The 19,933-nt window shown below is 27.5% G+C and overlaps 3 protein-coding genes across 3 annotated transcripts; all 3 read right to left on the bottom strand.

Annotated features, from left to right (window-relative positions):
- Positions 1–638: 638 nt before the first annotated feature.
- On the bottom strand, positions 639–10,150 carry LOC107067939 (uncharacterized). The gene is made up of 4 exons (XM_015323886.2): positions 9,992–10,150; positions 5,486–5,651; positions 2,168–2,409; positions 639–2,090 (listed from the first exon to the last, which is right to left on the bottom strand). The coding sequence occupies exons 2-4, from the start codon at positions 5,566–5,568 to the stop codon at positions 1,513–1,515; spliced, it is 903 nt and encodes a 300-aa protein (XP_015179372.2). The 5' UTR covers positions 5,569–5,651; positions 9,992–10,150; the 3' UTR covers positions 639–1,512.
- A 918-nt stretch (positions 10,151–11,068) lies between these two features.
- On the bottom strand, positions 11,069–13,080 carry RpL26 (ribosomal protein L26). The gene is made up of 4 exons (XM_015323900.2): positions 12,987–13,080; positions 12,555–12,735; positions 11,535–11,675; positions 11,069–11,262 (listed from the first exon to the last, which is right to left on the bottom strand). Exons 2-4 carry the CDS (start codon positions 12,720–12,722, stop codon positions 11,125–11,127), a joined length of 447 nt encoding a protein of 148 aa, XP_015179386.1. The 5' UTR covers positions 12,723–12,735; positions 12,987–13,080; the 3' UTR covers positions 11,069–11,124.
- Positions 12,986–18,934, bottom strand: LOC107067942 (protein regulator of cytokinesis 1-like). The gene is given in 9 exon segments (XM_089175528.1): positions 12,986–16,022; positions 16,024–16,335; positions 16,421–17,473; positions 17,548–17,664; positions 17,787–17,927; positions 18,004–18,068; positions 18,071–18,101; positions 18,183–18,315; positions 18,650–18,934. Coding segments are annotated over 9 exon segments (1,923 nt in total). The 5' UTR covers positions 18,670–18,934; the 3' UTR covers positions 12,986–15,971.
- Between the last annotated feature and the right edge of the window lie 999 nt (positions 18,935–19,933).

The following is a 19,933-nucleotide window of genomic DNA, read 5'->3' on the forward strand; positions in this document are numbered from 1 at the left end:
TAAAGACTGGACGCCTCAAAAAGCCTTTTTTTATACACCAGTCCATTTGGACTACTGTGGTAGAAATAGGTATACTGAAAATGGTGGTATATCTAGTGTTAAACATTTTACGTGTTAATTAATGCTTAAAAATGTCAAATTTACAAAAAAATATTGTGTTTAAAATTAAACACATGGTAATACTTATCTTTCTCTCTCTTTCTTTTTTTAATGTATATTTGAAGAAATAGATTTTACATGTTAACAAAAACTTCTATGATGACCTACAATATCAAAACTTCAAATAGAAAAGTCGCAAAAGAAAAAAATATCCTGAGGAAAGAAAAGTAAATCTGAAAATCAATGTAAACTTATTAATAGAATAACAATTCATTATTTATCATTTTAAAATATGAACCTTCAGTTACTTCATTTAAAGAAATATGGAACTATGATGCCATCATATCAAATACCTGTCAAAAAGAAGGTGTAAATTTCTTAGTTTGAAAAAGTGACTTTTAGGTCACCCTTTATATAAAAAACGACTTAAAAAAATGGAATTAATAAATAATATTATATAAATAGATATGGCAATAATATTGATGATGATGATAATGATGATGATGATGATAATAATAAAAATCAAAATAATAGTAAAATAATTTTACCTTTCTTTATTGGTCTAAGTTTTCTAGTCAAATATAATTACTTGATTTCTTATAAAGTAAATAAATTAAATTGTGTATAAGAATAAGTAAAATATAACTAGTATGTTCTATGTGGTCATTAACCCTTTCTTTACTAAAAATGACTAATTAATCAGCCAATAAAATTCAGACTGACAATGAGTTAGGAATTATAGGTGAACGTAAAATATCTTGATATCTTTATGACAACCAACGTTATTCTGACGTATATTCATATTTTCTATAATTCATTTTACATTGATTTCACACAACTTGACAAAGAAATTAATCATTTATATAATATACGGCTAAGTACTAAATTGTGATTGAATTTTCAACGACATTGTACTTTGCTGTAATGTGTGTGTGTGTGTGTGTGTGAAAGGGTTAAAATAAAAATGTATATATTTACCCATAATATATTTACCCATTACTTAATAAATTCTAAGCATTGTATAGGAAATATATTTCTAATAGGAATATATATAAAAAGATACAATATTATTTCACGTGATATTTCAATAATATTGATTGATTGATTGATCGATTGATTGATTGATTGATAAATATTCTGTGCAACCAATAAAGAATGATATTATGAATATACGTTAGAAAATGTCAACAATGATTGAATCAAATATTGTAACATACTGTTAATCAAATACTGTGAACTGTTATTTGAAGGTCATAATTAGCATTGTTTTTCTGTAGCAAATTGTCTTTACAATAATATCAATCCGCAAAGAGAGAAATTTTTATTTGTTGGAAAGATGATCATTATATATAATAATCGATTAGAATATAGTAGATGTGTAATCCAAAAAAAGATTCTGAATGAAAAGCAAGTTTACATAGATGTAGGAGACCAAAAATTCATTTCTCTTAATTCCGATGGTCTTGCTTGTAAGATATTTGTCTGGGATGATGATTTCCCCTGCGTTTTTTCATCTTTCCCAATATATGTTAGATTTTGCGAAGAGATAGATTTTTTTCTGTTTAATGTTTGAGGCGGAGCAAGATCTATACCACTGTCCTCTTCTTCCTCTATTTTTGAGGTTAGAATTTCTCGTGATTGACCTAATATACTAGCTAATATCCAGCTGCCTTGATATTTATCTTTATCAGGAATAAAGGCACCAGTAAAATATCGATTTGAATGAATCTTTCTGCGTGCTTTTGGTGAACTATCTGGTGTGGTTATCGGTGAAGCCAATGGTGTTGCTGGTAAAGATTTACTTCCTTTATTTAAATTAATTTCTTGTTCTGTCGACGTCGCAGAAGATTGTGGTTTGTTAAATTTATTAGACATCATTTGATTAGCTACATGAACAATGGATTTTCCGCAAAGAGCTGGTTCACCATGAAATCCATCATCAGTTCCTTGAGATTTAGTTGGTTTTATGTTTCCCGTTAATGTTTTGCTTACTGTTTATTACAAAAATATTTAATTAATAATAATAAGAAGAAGAAGAAGAAGAAAAATGTTTAATTTGAAAACTTACTTTTATTAATTGCATTCGGTATAAATGGTTGACAAGGTAGCGGATGCTGACTGAAATCAATATTTTTTACTTCCTTGAACTGCGAATGAGATTGCTTAGTGGATACAATTTGACTTGTAGAGGTCGTAATTGTACTTTCATTATAAGTGGTTTTATTAGAAATTTGTGATTTTGGATACTGAATGCAGAAGAAACCTTCGTCATGAGATGGTGGACTGAATGTACCTTCGTCGAAGTCAAACCTACAAAATTGTAAATATATTTACAGTAAACTCTCCATTTATATAGGTAATTAATTGGTTCCACGAAAACAGTACGCAAATGAAAATTGTATAAATGAACCATTAAAAGTTATTTAAGTTAATGTTCTTAAATATATATTTTTACTCTTACTGAAATATAATAATGAGTTTACATGATTACGAAACAAATTACACTAAGAAATCCCTGAATTTCTTGGGTCTACAAGTAAGTTTTCAGCGTTTTTTCATACAATTTGAGAGTTTACTCTGAAAAAATGGTTACATATTTGTCATTCGAAATATTGTCCATCAGAAGATACAATTTTTTCCCATCTATCTGGCAATTTGTGAATTCCGGACCAACAAAAGTTCTCGTCTTTTGAGCCCAAGAACGTATTGAGCCAATTTTTGATTCCCTCTACTGAAGTGAAACGCATTACGGTAAGAGCGTTCTGCATCGACTGAAACAAGTGGTAGTTGGATGGCGCCAAATCTAAAATATAAGGCGGGTGAGGCAGAATTTCCCATCCACTATTATCCAAGTAGTTTTTGACCGAAGCAGCAACATGTGGCCGAGCGTTATCGTGGTGAAAAATTACGGATTCGTATCTGGTCTGATATTCTGGCCGTTTTTCCATCAATGCCCGCTTCAGACAAATTAGTTGGGTTCGATACAATGGTCCTTTGATGGTTTGACCACTCGGAAGCAGTTCGAAGTATATGACATCCTTCTGATCCCACCATATGCAGAGCATGACCTTATTCATGTGAATATTTCGCTTCGGCGTCAATTTGGCCGGCTCACCAGGCTTTGCATATGTTATATGTCACTTTTCGTCACCAGTGACAATACAATGCAGAAACGACTTTTTTTTATGCCGCTGCAGCAACATTTCTGACATGCAAAATCGCCGTTCGACATCTCTCGGCTTCAACTCGTACGGCACCCAATTTCCAACTTTTTTGAGGAATCCCAAAGCTTTCAGGCTTAGGGAAATGGCTTGTTGTGTGACACCCAACGTCAAAATCACTATTTTTGAACCGTTTGAACCACTCACGACACGCCGATTCACCAATACATTCCGTCCCGCAAGTTTCCAGAAGCAAACGATAGACCTCAGCTACACTTTTCTTCATATTAAAGAATAGAAGCAGAGTTTCCCGCAAATGACGCTTATTTGGCACATAACTTGACATGTTTTTACTCCATAAAATATACGACGTCGATAGAAATGCGCAAATATGATGATGCAATGTTGTTAACAGATACACAAGCTTCGAAAATGACACATGGAAGTGTGACATTTCTGCCCGGAATCTACTCGTGACACCATATATTTAAAAACGCTGGAGACTTACTTGTAGACCTAATATATTTTCATAATGACTCATTGACTCTGGTAGTTAGAGCACGTTAAGATGAATCAGTGTAAATGCGGATTGCATAAATAAAAGGATTACCGTATATGTTTATTTAAAATCTAATGAATTATTGGGTGTATTCTAGAGATCTAGTTAAACATTTTTTTCAAGTTATATTGGAAATCAATATTAAGATTAATTTTGAAATGAAAAACCAGATAGAGATAAATATTGAAAAGAACCAAAAATATATTAAATAATAAACTAGAAGATCCTGAATCTAATTAATGAAAGAGTTTCTACGTGTTATACGCTACTACTGTACTTTATGCTGTGTCCTCGATATCTTGGCAGTCGTTTGTATGTGAAATTAAACAGTCACACAATCATATACTTTTATATACGCACGTGCGTGTGCGCATATAAGATGCGCAAATGAAAATTCGTATGCGTATAGATCATTCGTTCATTATAAAAATAATTAATGTGCTTATAATTTACTACTAAGATAAAAGTGTGAATAGAAAAGTATATTATAAACGTTAATGTGATACTTTTCTATCCTTTTTTCCTTTTATCTTTATTTACTTTTGTATATTGATTTATAGATTTATTTGTTAATGTAAACCTGTGTGTTTAATATAATTAAAAAATTAAACCAAATATAGTAGTATGCATAAACAAACTATAAATATTAGAGGATATGTTTAAAAATATTAAAGATGATATCAATAAATAGTACATTGACTTTATAATCTTTATAATAAGATTATTATACTAGGAAATAAAACTTGTTAATTAAATAAGAGAATTGTAATAGCAATTCTAAGAAGATATGATATATTATCTATTAGAATTAAATGTCTAAAAATATATGATCATGTGATAGATGCCTACTACACGAGCCAAGATTTGCATATATATATATAGTTGTCAAATATATTGTTGACAATGCTAAAAAAATCAAAGTATATATAAAATTCTATTTATTATATTTTGTTTTGTATCGAATTATATCAAATTTGTATTTATTAAACTTTTATATTATATTTTTAGTTAATATGTACCGTACTGAACAAAAGTATTAATTTAAATTAAATTTGCCTATAATTATTCTATGTGAACTTTTAAAAAGTACTTTATATATATATATGTTATCAGCAACGTATATAATACCTACAAAGAGAGGCCGCGATTGTCTTCCAATGAAGATTCATTGGCTCTTTAAACTTGGTGCAAATAATCAGCCGTTTACGAATAAACGCGAATTGAAATTTCACATAGATGTTTATTTCTTTTTCTATAATAGTATAGTGTGTAAAAAATGTATTGTTTCAGGCACGCCAAAACATTAATTTATGTTTTTTTTTGGTTATTTTTTGTGTCTATATTTTATGTGCCGATTAAGCCGGGCCGATTAAGATGGGCTGGTCACGTGGCGATCATGGGGAAGGATTGAACAGATCACCTGAATATCTAATTTATTAACAATTTTATAAAAAAAAAACTTCAAAAAAGAAGAAGTTGTACATCCATTATATTTTTTTTTGTTCAGTGACAATGCAACTTTTTACTTTGAAATTGTTTGTTAACAAAAGAGATAGTTCAGATGTCTTACTTCTCGTGATTCTATCTGTATATAATAAATATTTATTTAATATATAATTATATAATAATAAATTGTTAACATTTGATAATTATTCTTTTTACTAACCTGTTGTCTACTTTTCCTTTTATCCATCGTGGTAGAGATATACCAGCATTTAAAGATCGATCTTGTTGTCTTGATGAACCCATTTTTCTGTAGCGTATTTATTTATAATTAATCTTCTACTACTTCGATAGATTTCTATTCAAACTTCTAAACCTCCTATATGATCCTGTTTTAACAAAATGATAAAATGTTATTTTAGCATTTTTTTTTTTAAGTGCGAAAGTAAGTTCATAATTATCTAGCAATGTTATAATCTTTTTTTATGCATTAGTTGTATTGTCAAATTCTCAAGCATTAATATTTGTTAGTTTCCTTTTGTTACGCTTGTACAGAACTGAGAATGTTAGATTAATTATATTTTATTTATCAAGACATTAACAATATTTGCTTTCAAATAGAAAAAACTTCTGTTATCAGACAAATAACTGAAAAATCTATAGAATATAATAAACAACCAACATTTTTCTGTTTTATAGACCTAGAAAAGGTGTTTGACCGGATACGGTTGGAGGATATAGTGCACCTTCTGTATGACAGACAAATACTGAGTAACATCATTAAAACTATCGAAGACATCTACCGAAATAATCGAATACAGACAAAGATAAACAACGAATTCACAGAACCAATAATGGTGGAAAGAGGTATTCGACAAAATTATTTTAATATTGTAATGGATGATAACAAGACTGGATCAAAATTGATCAATCAACGTATTGTGAGCAATACAAAAATAGGAAACAATCAATAGAAGCAGAGAAATACTGGGAAAATGGGAATTTAACAGCAGGAATGAAGGAAACCTGGGCGAGACTCAGGTGCGGAAATGTGGGAAATGAGGGCAATAAGGGATACAGTGACGTAAGATGTAGGATTTGCGGAAGAGAGCCAGAGAACGTGGGGCACATATGTAAATGCGGGAAAATAAAGGAAAAAATGGGAAAAGCAGTAGTGGAGAACCTAGAGAAGTGGATCGGAGAGAGGGGGGGCCAAGAAATAGATAAGAGAGTAGAAATGGCACTGAAGGGGGAACCGGTGCCCCAGCTGTGTGCATATATGAAAAATTTCGAAAGGCTGGCCAGGCAAATGGGCCAAGATAGGGGGGAAGGGAGAACGAGAAGATAGACAGAGTGTGAGTAGAACAATTAGACATATAAGGAAATAGAATGTAAGGAATATGTTATAGTTTTATATAGTCTATATAGTTATTGTTTTTATATTGTTAATATTAATATCTAATATTTATTAGGGCATAATTAGAATTAAGTATATTGTCAAGGGGAACGAACATGTAGGGGGGGGGGCCTTCGGGGTAAACACCCTAAAGGGGTATACCTGAAATAAACTTCTTCTTTTTCTTCTTCTATTGTAATGGATGAAATCATAAAGAAAGTGCACGAACAAAGAGGATATCGAATGGGGAACCGAGAGATAAGAATCTCGTGCTACGCCGATATTTATGCATTAAAGGACCATAAATATTATTCTTATATTTAGTAATATCAAGCCTAACTGAGAGAGATAAAGAAATTTATTTTAAATGGAAAATGTTAAATACTGATCAAGTGCTTTGATAATAACATTTTAAGTAATTCTAAAAATAAAGTTAATTACTTTGACTTGCGTACGACTCAATGCATGAAGTGTCTTGACAATATAACCAACAATCAATTATTAACTTACACTTTTAAATATAATATTATAATCTACATAAATTATTACAGTATAGCGTTGATTAACTGAACATTGGTAATCGGAATGATTATTTATTTGAGTATAGAATTTATTATGTGTGTTTATATATTCTCTCTCTCTCTCTCTCTCTCTCAATAATGTTTATATTATGAGACACGAATTCTAGTTATTTTAAATTCCCAAGTATATTACGTTGTTTTGAATTTTTATTTATAATATAAGAATATATTATTTATTATAGGAATTAAAACAATGCCATATTAAAAAATATCAGTGGATTATTGAAATGAACACCATTAGCTTTCTTAAAATAAATAACAAATATAGTAATATAATGAAAAATCTAATGATAAATGATATCATTAGATGATCTCATGACAAATATATCAAACAATAACTGTATTTCATCTTGTCTATATTTATTGCTTTTATACATATAGAATTTCATTTATAAAATAAGTATTAAAAGAAAACAATTATTATACTGTTGAAATCAGAATACGAATTAAATATCATTGTATTTTTTAGAATGGATAAACATAGATAATAATAATCCATGTTTTGAAATTATAAATGGCGATAATATATTTCATTTATAAAATAAGTATATTATAAAAGAAAACAATTAATGTTGAAATCAAAATACGAAGTAAATATCGTTGTATTTTTAAGAATGGATAAACATAGATAAAAATAATCCAGGTTTTGAAATTATGAATGACGATGATATTATTTCATTTTTGTTTGAGACAAGTTATAATACAAATGTCAGTATAAATAAAATATTGGGTTGGCAACTAAATGATTGCGGATTATAAATAAGAATGAAAATTCCAAATTTTTGTTTAAAAATATAAGTTTATTCAATTAGGTACTGTCCATTTTTGTTGATGGTCTTTTGCAATCGGTCAGGCAGTGCCACGTTCATTAAATTTCTGATCTTTGCTATCAAAAAACTGAATTAGGTGTCAAACAAAATCCGCAATGATTTAGTTGCCAACCCAATAGTATCATTTTAACAGATAGCAAATCTGAAAATGCATTGATTATAACCTTGAAATGGGCAAAAGTCAAAATGAAATAAATGTTGTACAAATGATCATGTTGAAAGTAACTCACAATTTGGCAATAACTAAAAACATCTAATTTTTGATAATGCACTTTTCTTATTATGTGCTATGCATTTTTTTATTTATAAATTATACAGATTAAAAAATTGTTAAATTTGTAATCGATTTTTTGATGACATAATTGAAAATTCAATCCTTTTATAGATGAATTATTCAAAAGATTTCAGATTATTGAAATATAATTTTGTCCTTTCAATTAATTCGGATAATCGATGCTTTACTGTTATAGACTTTTTCATTTCCAACTATTTTCTAAACATTAAATTTAAGGATTATTATTATTATTTATTATTATTATTATTATTATTATTATTATTATTATTATTATTATTATTAAGGATTATTATATAAGAATTAAAATTAAGAATTATTATAATTATTCTAATAATTAAATTTAATTTAAATTTTTTTACTCAATTTAACACTAAATATACCACCATTTTCAGTACAGTCATATCAGTTCTACCACACTAGTCAACATGACTGGTGTATAAAAAAAAATGCTTTTTAAGGCTTTCAGTGTTTATTTACTCTTAAAAAATAACAAAATATGTTCAACAATAATAATTTTAATAGATATTTTTAAATAATAAAACGCTTAATTATTTACAAAACTCAAATGTTACATGAAGTAAAAATTTTGAATTAAAATGCCCCCCCCCCGACCAGTCAAAATAATTGGTCTGGTATATCTAGTGTTAAGTACCTGAGAAAGCAGAATTACATATTTTAAATAGATAATATAAAAATTCTCCAGAGAGATGAGGGTAAGTTAAAATATATAATTGAAATATGATCGGTAAATTAGATTCGATAAGGCAATAAGCCTAACAAAATATTTATTTTCAAAGTAAAGGAAGAAATAAAAATGAATAACTACGAGCATTACTATAAAAAGAAGAACAAACTTTAAAAGAAAAAGTTTAAAAAAAACTTGTGGTCTCTTCTGAAAAAATTCATGTGTTACCTGGTTATCTCACAAAATAACTAATTTAACAATAAATTTGTAATACAAAATTCTTTTTATATGCTTTCTCTTTAAACTGTCATGATTTTTCATAAATTAATTAAATGAAACATTTTAACGGTAATATATATGTAAAAAATAAAAAAAAATAATTTTTTAAAAATTTAAATACTCCGAACAAAGTACGTTGCAATATAAGAGAATACATTTGTATGCCTTTTATTACTTTAATATCTTTTGTTTGAGGATAGGTGTATGCATTTATTAACATCCATGTAGTAGCATTTAATCACATGTTATATGAACGACATGTGTTTGTCGTCATAATTCTCGTTCCTCCCCGTTTTTCACTTTACTCACAAACTTGTAATCAAATTTATTATTGTTGTTATTATTGTGTGTGTATATATATATAAAGTAATACACAATGACATTAAAGTAATATGTAAAGCAGTTTAGCTATTTATTAAATAAAAAAAATCAAATTATGAAAATAATATAAGTTGCATAAAATATATAAATAAGTGCAAATTGTTCGATAAGTATAAAAATATCATTAATCTGTTACAATATTACATGGAACGCGCCATTTTATAATGATGTTTAGATACAAAAGTTTTATACCACTGGCTAAGCAACTACACACACAGCAATAAATATTGAAATGGGAGTAATCAATATATGTAAAATAATTATTTTTAATCAATAACTTACCGATTTTTGTAGACAATGATTAAAATGTTGAACCATTATACTCATAACTGTAACAAACCGTCGGGTCTTCTAAAATAAATTGTGGTCAATTTATACGCGAAGTTGTTCATAAATACTTCGACAAGTAATGTAATCTATCAAACGCTAGATGGCACTGTGGTTAAGTAAACTGTAGCGGACGCGTATCTACAGTCACGCCTCTGCAGGCCGCTTATACAACTATACCTCAAGTGATAAAACAGACAAACAACACATATAACAAAGAGAACAATACAAAAATGGCATTATACACGCTACACGACACACAACGTATTGCATTCACCACGTGTTCCTAAAACTTATTTCAACTACTTGTTATACTTATTTGATACAGTTTTATTAATAAAGTTTTCTATATACGTTAACCATTTTGTATATCTTTAATCTCGTGGATTAGTAAACAGTGATACCACAAAACACAAGATCAACATCATTATCAGAAACTTTGAGTGTTTATATTGATTTTGTTTATATTCAATGTATTAGTTTAAAGAAGGAGATACTGTTACGTAATAACGATAACAAATTAGATATAAAATGTACTTTGATTTAAAAAAATATAATTTTAATTAATTCCATATAACTCGATCGATAATATTTAAATCGATAAAGAAGAATTTGATTAAAAATATTTCTTTTTTTGACTTGTGTAAACATTTAATTATAAAAACAAAATCATGTACATGTGATGTCAACCATAAAAATGTTAACTATGTAAATTAAATACAAAATATCTTATGTTTAATATTTTAACTAGCCATGGTGGTCACTGGTGACTGAAGCATTTGAATTATTTACAATTGTAAAAGTTGAATAAAAATGTACAATGATTACACCACTAATTAGTTATTACCATTAATTAGTATACACTTTGAAATAAAACATGTCCCATTGAACAATTACAAATTTTTGATTTGAACATCTAAAATGAAAGATTACTTTCTATGAAATTTTGAAAAATAAGAATCTTACCGTGGATTTGTATTCCCAAGCGAAACAAATGTTTTCGACGTGACAGTAAAAATGTAAATAGAAGTGTGATTTTTAAATTTACTTTTTTTTATTGTATCAAATACAATATATTTTGTCATTATTTACGAAGTTTCCATGGCAGCCGTAGTATCTTCTGTATATTTGCCCTTATCCTTACCCAAAGCAGCAAGCCTGCCTTTACCTCTTCTGTCTATGATCTTTTTCCTATCCTTATCCATTTTTAATTTGACAATCACAGTCTAAAGCAAAACCATGTGGTACATAGATTAGAATAATGAAGATAAACTATGAAAAATAATTTATTCAGATAAATGTCAATCAGTGCCAATGTATCTGCAGTAATTAGACCAAGAAAACGAATAAGCATAAACATTCAAAAAAACTTTGAACGCATGCGTATAAGTTTAACTATTTGTCCAATTCTCCGAGAATGGTTTGGTTCATCATTTGTAGTAATGTATAATTTTATAATTATATATATATATACAATATTAAGAAAACAATATATTACCTTTGAAGGATCAATACCGACATATACATTAGCGGTATTTGCCTTTTCCCTCTGTATCCGTTCAATAAATATAATAAATTTTTTTCTGTAGACTTGAACTACTTTACCAACTTGTTGACCTTTATAGTGTCCACGGACAACCTAAAAAGTTAATTAATGTAATATTTAACCTTTTTTACACTAATTATTCCATACAGTAGTTGATCAAGAAGTACAAATTGCTTTTATCATACATTGTGCAAATAAGAAACAATATTAATGAAAATAGAATTATCGCGAAAAGTTGAAATTATTTGAGCAAAACAAATGTAATAACAAAAGTAATTTTTTCACTTTTTCATTTTAATAAGTTATTATATAACAAGTTGTTAAAAAAACATAACAAACTAAATATTAGATTATTTTCAACTATAATATTTCAATAATATAATTGGAGCGTAAAAAATTAAATATATTATAATTATATTTTGTTAATCCTTTTGATATGTCTATGTCGTTTACAAGTATACACTATTTCGCTGTACATATACTTAAATCGCAAATAAGATTCTACTATAATAGTCAGTTACAATACAAACATAAATTTTATCAAAAAGACAAAGGATGAAATATATGCTAAATATCTATGAGTGACTATAGTCATCATTAGTACATAGAATTTGAATACTAGATTATATAGTCACTGGTAGTATCTAAAAGTTTAATATAGTTTATTAATTTTATCCTGTGTTCATACTTAACAATTAAATACTTTACTAATGAACAATAATATCATTATTTCTAAAACTTTATAAACAACATATGTACATATTAAGAAAATATGAAAAAAAAATTAATAAACATATGAAATATAATTTTTAATAAATATACTAAAGACATCTATAGAGATAGACAATAAAGTATAAAGAGAAAGAGAAAGAGAGAGAGAGAGAGAGAGAGAGAGATATTAATATAATGACAAGGAATTTAATATATTAGTGATTGTATTAATTAAAAATATATTATCTTAAATTAACTAACCTGTACTTCATCATCTTTACGTATAGGCATTGATCGCACGTTGTACTTTTGTCTGAGTTCTTTTGAGAGAGGAGCAGACATTAACCTTCTACGTATATGAGAAGGAGCGGTAAAATGACGCTTACGATTTTTCCTTCGTGAGGAAGATATTAACTTGTTGAACTTCATTATGTTTTTTCTCCTGTTAAATAAAAATATAATTGTACATATGTTTTTTGAAGAGCAAATTTAAGGTTAATTACAAAAATTTATAAATAACACATAAACATTATATGTTAGATTGATACAAAATGATGTATTCACGTAATGAAATAAATAATAATATTTTTAACTAGTTTAAATATTATTGATTCTTATTCTTATGAATAATTAATATCTCTACACTTATTTTAACGTGATTTTATTAGATTTTAGCACATTAGATTAACATACCAAACTTCAACAACTCGTCGTAACAGCGGAAGAACGTTCCTCTCCGGAAAACTGTATAAAACGAAACTGAAAGATATAATACCTAGAAAGGAAAAATACACATCTGTGACGGACTCCCTAGGGAAGTATAGGGAATATCCCCAAAACTGGATATCGTATCAAGAGGCGGATGATCGCGTGAGGACGCGCGTGATACAAGTCGAATAGGGATCCTATTGGAGGGATGCGCTATGTACATTGCTGGGGGACCGGAACTCGATTTTGCGCGCGAATGATTCAAACATTGAAATAATTATGAAATAATGAATTGCATCAAATACAGAAACAAAATGAACTATCTTTAATGATAATTAAAAATTTATATTAAAATAGAATAGGTTACACGAAAAAATTATTATAAATTCAAGCAGTCCCCCAAAATTTTCAGCCAATGGCACATGAGCTGAATATGAATGGCGCATCCCTCCTACAGGATCCCTAAAGTCGAATCAAAGAATACAAAAGTAAATAGAAGCTAACTATTCCACTTTTTTCCTAACCACATTTATCATAGTTACTATTTACTACTAATATATCTACTCTAATATTTATTAAAGAATAAATTATCTATCAATATAATAATGATTAAATGTGTTATATAAAAATAAAATATTTATAGTACATTATTAATGCAGTCCATATACCTATATTTGTATTTTCATAAACAATAACTAATTGGTCACTATATATAGTCACAAAAATTCTTATTTAATATCAAGATTATATGATAATAATAGAGTTTATTTAATAAAACAAACAATCAGTACTTTTAATTTCATCATTAATTTAGTCTTTTGTTTAAAAATATTTATAAAGAAACACATTTGGATGTCGACAGGTAGATATTAATATTTTTACCGTAGGTATTTACTTCAAAATTATATAAATATAAATGACAACATGAAATATTTAAATCAGTACCTGCCAACAGTTATTCACAATAGAAAAATAATTATAACCTAAAAAACTATTCTATTTATCATAAATAATATCAGACAATTACGGCACTGATTAATAATTGTGATAGCAAGCTTTTCTGAGAAACTTTTTAAAAAATAATAATAAAAAAAATTTTAAATATATATATATATATATACAATATGTAACACTTTTAATTCAACAACATATACATTTCAATAGCATAAATAATTATACATTTTCAAATAGGTAAAGGTATAAAAAAATAAAAACAAATAGAAAAAATATTTTCAGAAAATAAAATTATTAACTATTTAGAAAACTTCTGACGTTTTATAACATAGTTTTTTTTATTTTTTTTGTGTTACTTTTTTCTATAATATTTTTGATAAAACAAACTGCAATAGCTCTGACAATTAATGATTTTACTTTTAATATTTATAATTATTATTATTATTAATTGGTATTAGAAACTCGAAAGTTCATACACAAAATAATGTACAGTTTCTTTCTGATTAAACTTTTTGATAAGTTGTTTCTTATCCATAATATCTAAACCAATATATTGCAATATTTCAATATTAAGACTTTTCTTTTACAAAACTAATACATTTTAATAGCATAAGTTTTCAAAGTATAATAATATATTTATATAATATAAAAATTGATGTATTAGAAGATCAATTATATCTCGTGCCCACTTTCAGAATCAAAGTGGCAAAAACGTTTTCTTTGATAGGAAAAATAATCTTTTAAGCAATTTAAATATTGTTGAAACTGACAAATTTGACTGTTCTAACGTAATTTTTATTTTTTTACAATAGACAAAATTTAATCTCAACATATATAAATAGTATATTTTTAATGAAGTATAAAATTAAATAAATATAAAAATTTTTAAGTATAAATAACTCTTCTTATATATTTTATTTTGAAAGTTTCTTTTTTTCTGGGCTAAACGTATATGCTTATTATTTTAAATAGAAAATCCGAAAATAAATAAAAATGTGATTTACAAATCGAATTTTTTCACCTAAATTTCATAGACATAGAGAAAATATTAATAGACTTATAAATATTACAATAATATGTATCCATGTAATGATAAAAAATTGACAATTCTTTCTATAGGTCTATGGAAATTAGGCCTACATAATAAACCACTATTTATTAAAATATCACTTGTGATATTCCTTTTTCTAAACTTCTCTTATGCCCTCATCTGATGAGGTATATAATAATACACGATTTTATAGAGTTGTTTGAATATTTACAAATTTTCATTCTAACTTAAATAAGGCAGGTAGAACAGCCTCATATTTTATGAGATACTCAACTCTAGTCTACCGTCTATTAATATTTACAATTTTGGAATATTTGTAACAGTTAAATATATTGCAACGCTAAAACCTAATTTATACACAAACATTAAATTTTATAGTAAATAAGAATAGATTAAAAATTATTTTTGGTATATAAAAAATGTTACATCATATATATTGTCACAATAGTTAAAATGACCAAACGTTATTATTATTCGACAAAATGTTTCACATAAAAAAATATATACATGCCGAATAGCTAAAATGCATAACGATTATAATATTAATATAAAATTTTTAAATAAGAAACTTTTTTTTTACCACCTACTTAATATACATTAAATCACTTCTCAAAAATCAAAAGTAGCATTTCTTTCTCAAATTTCTATTCTTTGTAATTTCTATATCTTTACATATATACAGCATAATAGATATTATTCTCTTTCTCTCTCTCTCTCTCTCTCTCTCTCTATATATATATATATATATATATATATATTTTGATGGATTCTTTTCTTCGTTTAGATGATACTTCGTCAATATGTTTAATATATTATTAAAAAAAAAAAAGTATTTATATATATATATATATTAATATATAAATACCTTTTTATATAAATATCTTTATATATATATGTATACCTTTTTAAAAATAATATATTAAACATATTGACGAAGTAGTCATCTAAACGAAGAAAATAATCCATCAAAAAATAATTAGAAGAACATTTGGCGTCGTTTCATGTTTCAAAGTATGATTCTATCCTAGGACTACGAGGAGAATCTCGAGTCGATTGTAATAATTTGGATGTTGCATTAGATGATGCATTTACGTTGTATAATTTCCTTCTGAAAGGCTTAACGTGTGTACGATTTGGAGTCTTAAAAACAGATTTAGTACTTAGTGATTGGTTGGTTAACAAGGAGCTACGACATTCTTCTCTATCCTTCAAATGTTCTTGAAATTGTCCATTAGTCATATCAATGGTAGTTGCATTCTGCGATTGTGATCTGGATTCTTTCTTAACGCTCCTACGTTTTTTGTTCTCGGATAAAGCTCGCTTTGAGATCTGAAAAATTGACAAAAGAAATAAATAAAATGAAGAAAAAAGGGAAGATAGAGAGTATGTAAAAATATAAAAAGATAGTACATACATTCCCACTTTTTCGAATTTTCAACGCATATGTGACGCTATGTACTTTATTGTTACCAACATTACGCCGTTTGCCTGAACTTTTGGGCGTAGAACCAAAAAATAATTTCCTGTTGGAGGAGGTACACAAAGGAGTTAAATGACGACTGGTCGATGCTGTTGGAGTAAGTTTGGTTACACTTGTTTTATTCGCGCTCTTGTCTTTTATCTCCTTCCTTGGATTTTTTTGGCATTCCTTTTCTATATTACGATGTCCATATGATTGTGCTAAAAATTCTTCCAAGGAAACGCCATTAACATAAAACGTTTCCCCGTGTCTGGTTTCATATTCTTCTACCAAATGATGTAACTGACTTTCAATTTTAGGTAACTTTCTTTGTATAACTTTGCGCTCTTTTTCTTCTGCCAGCAGTTGTCCACCTCGATTTTTTAATCTATCTGGGTTATTGGCACGATATTCTAATTCTTTCATTTTCGTCCACAGCTTTTCCCTCTCTTCCAATAAGTTAAATATTTCTTTATTTGTCTCATAATATTTACGAACTTTTTCAACTTCGAGTTCGTGCAAAGTTAATAAATCTTTTGTGTACGTACGAGAATAAAATGAAGTAAATTTCTTTCGTTGAGATTCACCGTATTTGCATAAATCCCACATGCTAACTAATTCTGTGCGTACTTTATTCACATATTTTGCAATATGTGCTCTTTCTTTACATCGGCCGATTTCTGCATTTATTGCTTTTAAAGTAGCTTTACTATATCCTGGATGGTTGTCGAAAAATGCTTGACAGAAATCACTAGGTTCATTAAGACTTGCCAATAGGGCTAATAATTCTTCTTTTTTATTCTCAACTGCCTCTTTTGCGCTATTCAATTGTCTTTCTAACATTTCTTGAAAATCATTTAACATTGCCATGTTGGCAAAATTTAATACAAAACTATCTGGATCATTACATACTATTTCTTCAAAATGGGAAGATGGACTAAATCCTAGATCATGTACCATTTTAGCAATGTAATTATATTTATTTTTAAATTCGCTTTCTAAACGATCCTAAACAAACAATGAAACAATGATGTAAATATATTTTCAAGTTATCAAATAGCTATTAATTTATAGAAGTGTACCTTTTCTGCTTCTTGTTTATTTATATATAATTTAAAGCTATCCAATTCTTCTTTGGTTGGAAGTTTAGATTCGATTCCTACTGGATGCACACCTAACCTTTTGCATATTTCATGTTCCTTTAGGTATTATGAAAAGAACAAAGAAAAGTATTATATTAAACGACTATTTAAAAATGCATATATAGTGAATATTTGCAATTTTAAGTTGGAGATTCTTTAACAATGATATGAAAGCCTACCTTAGTTAATAATTCATTCAAATATGTTTTGCGTTGTTCTTTTATACTCAACAGCTTTTCCATGTCATGTCGAAGGACTTCTTGTAATTTGAATAGTGGTAGCTTCTCATATCCATTCGCATCAATAGTTTCGTTTAATTCCTACAATAAATTCAATATATTATAAAGTAAACAGAATGGGAAGATTTTGCAATGATTTTATAAAACTAATACATACTTTACATAGAATAGATGTATTTTGCATTAACTGTTTAGATTCTTCTAATAGTAATCTTTTTTTTCCTCGGACTCTGACACCATATCGGTTAACAATTCCTGTATTATGATTAAAACATTAACTTGCAGATGGAATCATCCTTATTTTTCAATAACATATATATTAAAAATTTATTTTACCTGCATATGATCAATTGCTGCATTAGTATAAGATATCATAGTTTCATTATCGTATCCAATTTCTTCCCATATTGAATGCAACTGAGTTATTGTGCTATGTACCATTGTACAAGTCTTTTGTACCATCTGCTTCCTATTAAAGAGCATAATAAATTTAATTAACTCAATATAAAGAAAATAAAGAGTTATTGGAAATAATAAATTTTCTTTTTTGTTGACAAACAAATAAATAATAATAATATTAATATCATTCTAAACGGTTAATATAATATAATTTTCAAATTTATCAAGAGAAAATAAGAGAAAAATTCAGCGGATGAGTTGAAGAAACACATCTTATATAAATTATTACAACTACTGATCATTGTTAGCAAGCAAGTTTCATCCATGTATATAAATCAAAAACATTAAATTTATTATTTCTTAGTAATTGTTAATAAAAGGAAAAATTTGTATAAATTATTTACCATTCATCTGTGTCTGTCATTGTTTTACTTTACGAATGTACATAATTTCTTTTTCCGAAAACTCAACCGAATATTACTACCGACCGTTTATCATTTGAATTTGTAACAAGCTAGTTTTAGCGCACCTTTGCTTACTTTCAAAACACTAACATCAAATCGAATTTCTATGAATTCTTAATTTCATACAGTTCATTCCATTTGTGTTGTGTTGGAAATCCGTCAGCAGTACTTTTAACCAATGATATCTTCCACTTTTTCTAACCCACCAATCATCGAATCTCACTGGTCTTGCACTTGAGCAAATGAGGTTAGTTTTGTATATAGATTACAATATACTTTATTTACAAGAAACATTTGACATGATCAAATTTGTAATAAGTATACAACTCTAATATTTAGTAAAGAATAAATTATCTATCAATTATGGTAATAATAATTAAATGTGTTATATAAAAATAAAATATTATTTATGGTACATTTTTAATGCTGTACATACATCTATATATATTTGTATTTACATAAACAATAACTAATTGGTCACCATATAGTCGCAAAAATTCTTATTTAATATCAAGATTATATGATAATAATAGAATTTATTTAATAAGACAAACACCTCGGCTTTGCCTCGGACAACAATTACATGTGCTCCGAGACATTTCTTACTTTAACGCCCTAGGTGTGTTATATACCATTATATTGGTTATAAGGCTGTTTGTATCGTTGATTTAACTCCCATTTTAATTTCCTTTCAGCTGAAAAGCAGCTAAAACCATTTTTTATAGCATCCTTTTTCACCATTTTCAACAATACTATTTTTGTTTCTTGAAAAACGTAAAAATGTTGAACACCGTTAAAAAATATCTATCTACACGTTTCATGCCGCCCTAGTGGCAGAAATAAGTATTGTTATTTTGTTAATTTTTTAGGAGACACAATTTATAACAAATTTCCTATAACGAGCGTGCTTCTTCTTACCTAAGCACCGTGAATTTAACGATCAGGGTTTCGATGTACATTAAAGCCGCTTTTTGAAATCAGCGGGAATCAGATGTCCCGCCAACTCAGCTTTTACCTCAGGCACGTCGATACATTACCAGACTACGTCGATAACATAGGTTCCCACTGTCGATAACTATAAAAAATATATTTTCAAGGTAGACAAGACGGACGACTATAATATGATAAAACGGATTTTATTATCAAATATTAACTAAAGTAAATGCATTATTGGAAAACGTTAACTCTATACCATAAATTGTAATTGTTTTTTTTTATAACTAG

This window comes from Polistes dominula, unplaced genomic scaffold, assembly GCF_049000335.1.
Source record: "Polistes dominula isolate Pdom_NZ unplaced genomic scaffold, Pdom_raw_medaka contig_17, whole genome shotgun sequence".
NCBI lineage: Eukaryota > Metazoa > Arthropoda > Insecta > Hymenoptera > Vespidae > Polistes > Polistes dominula.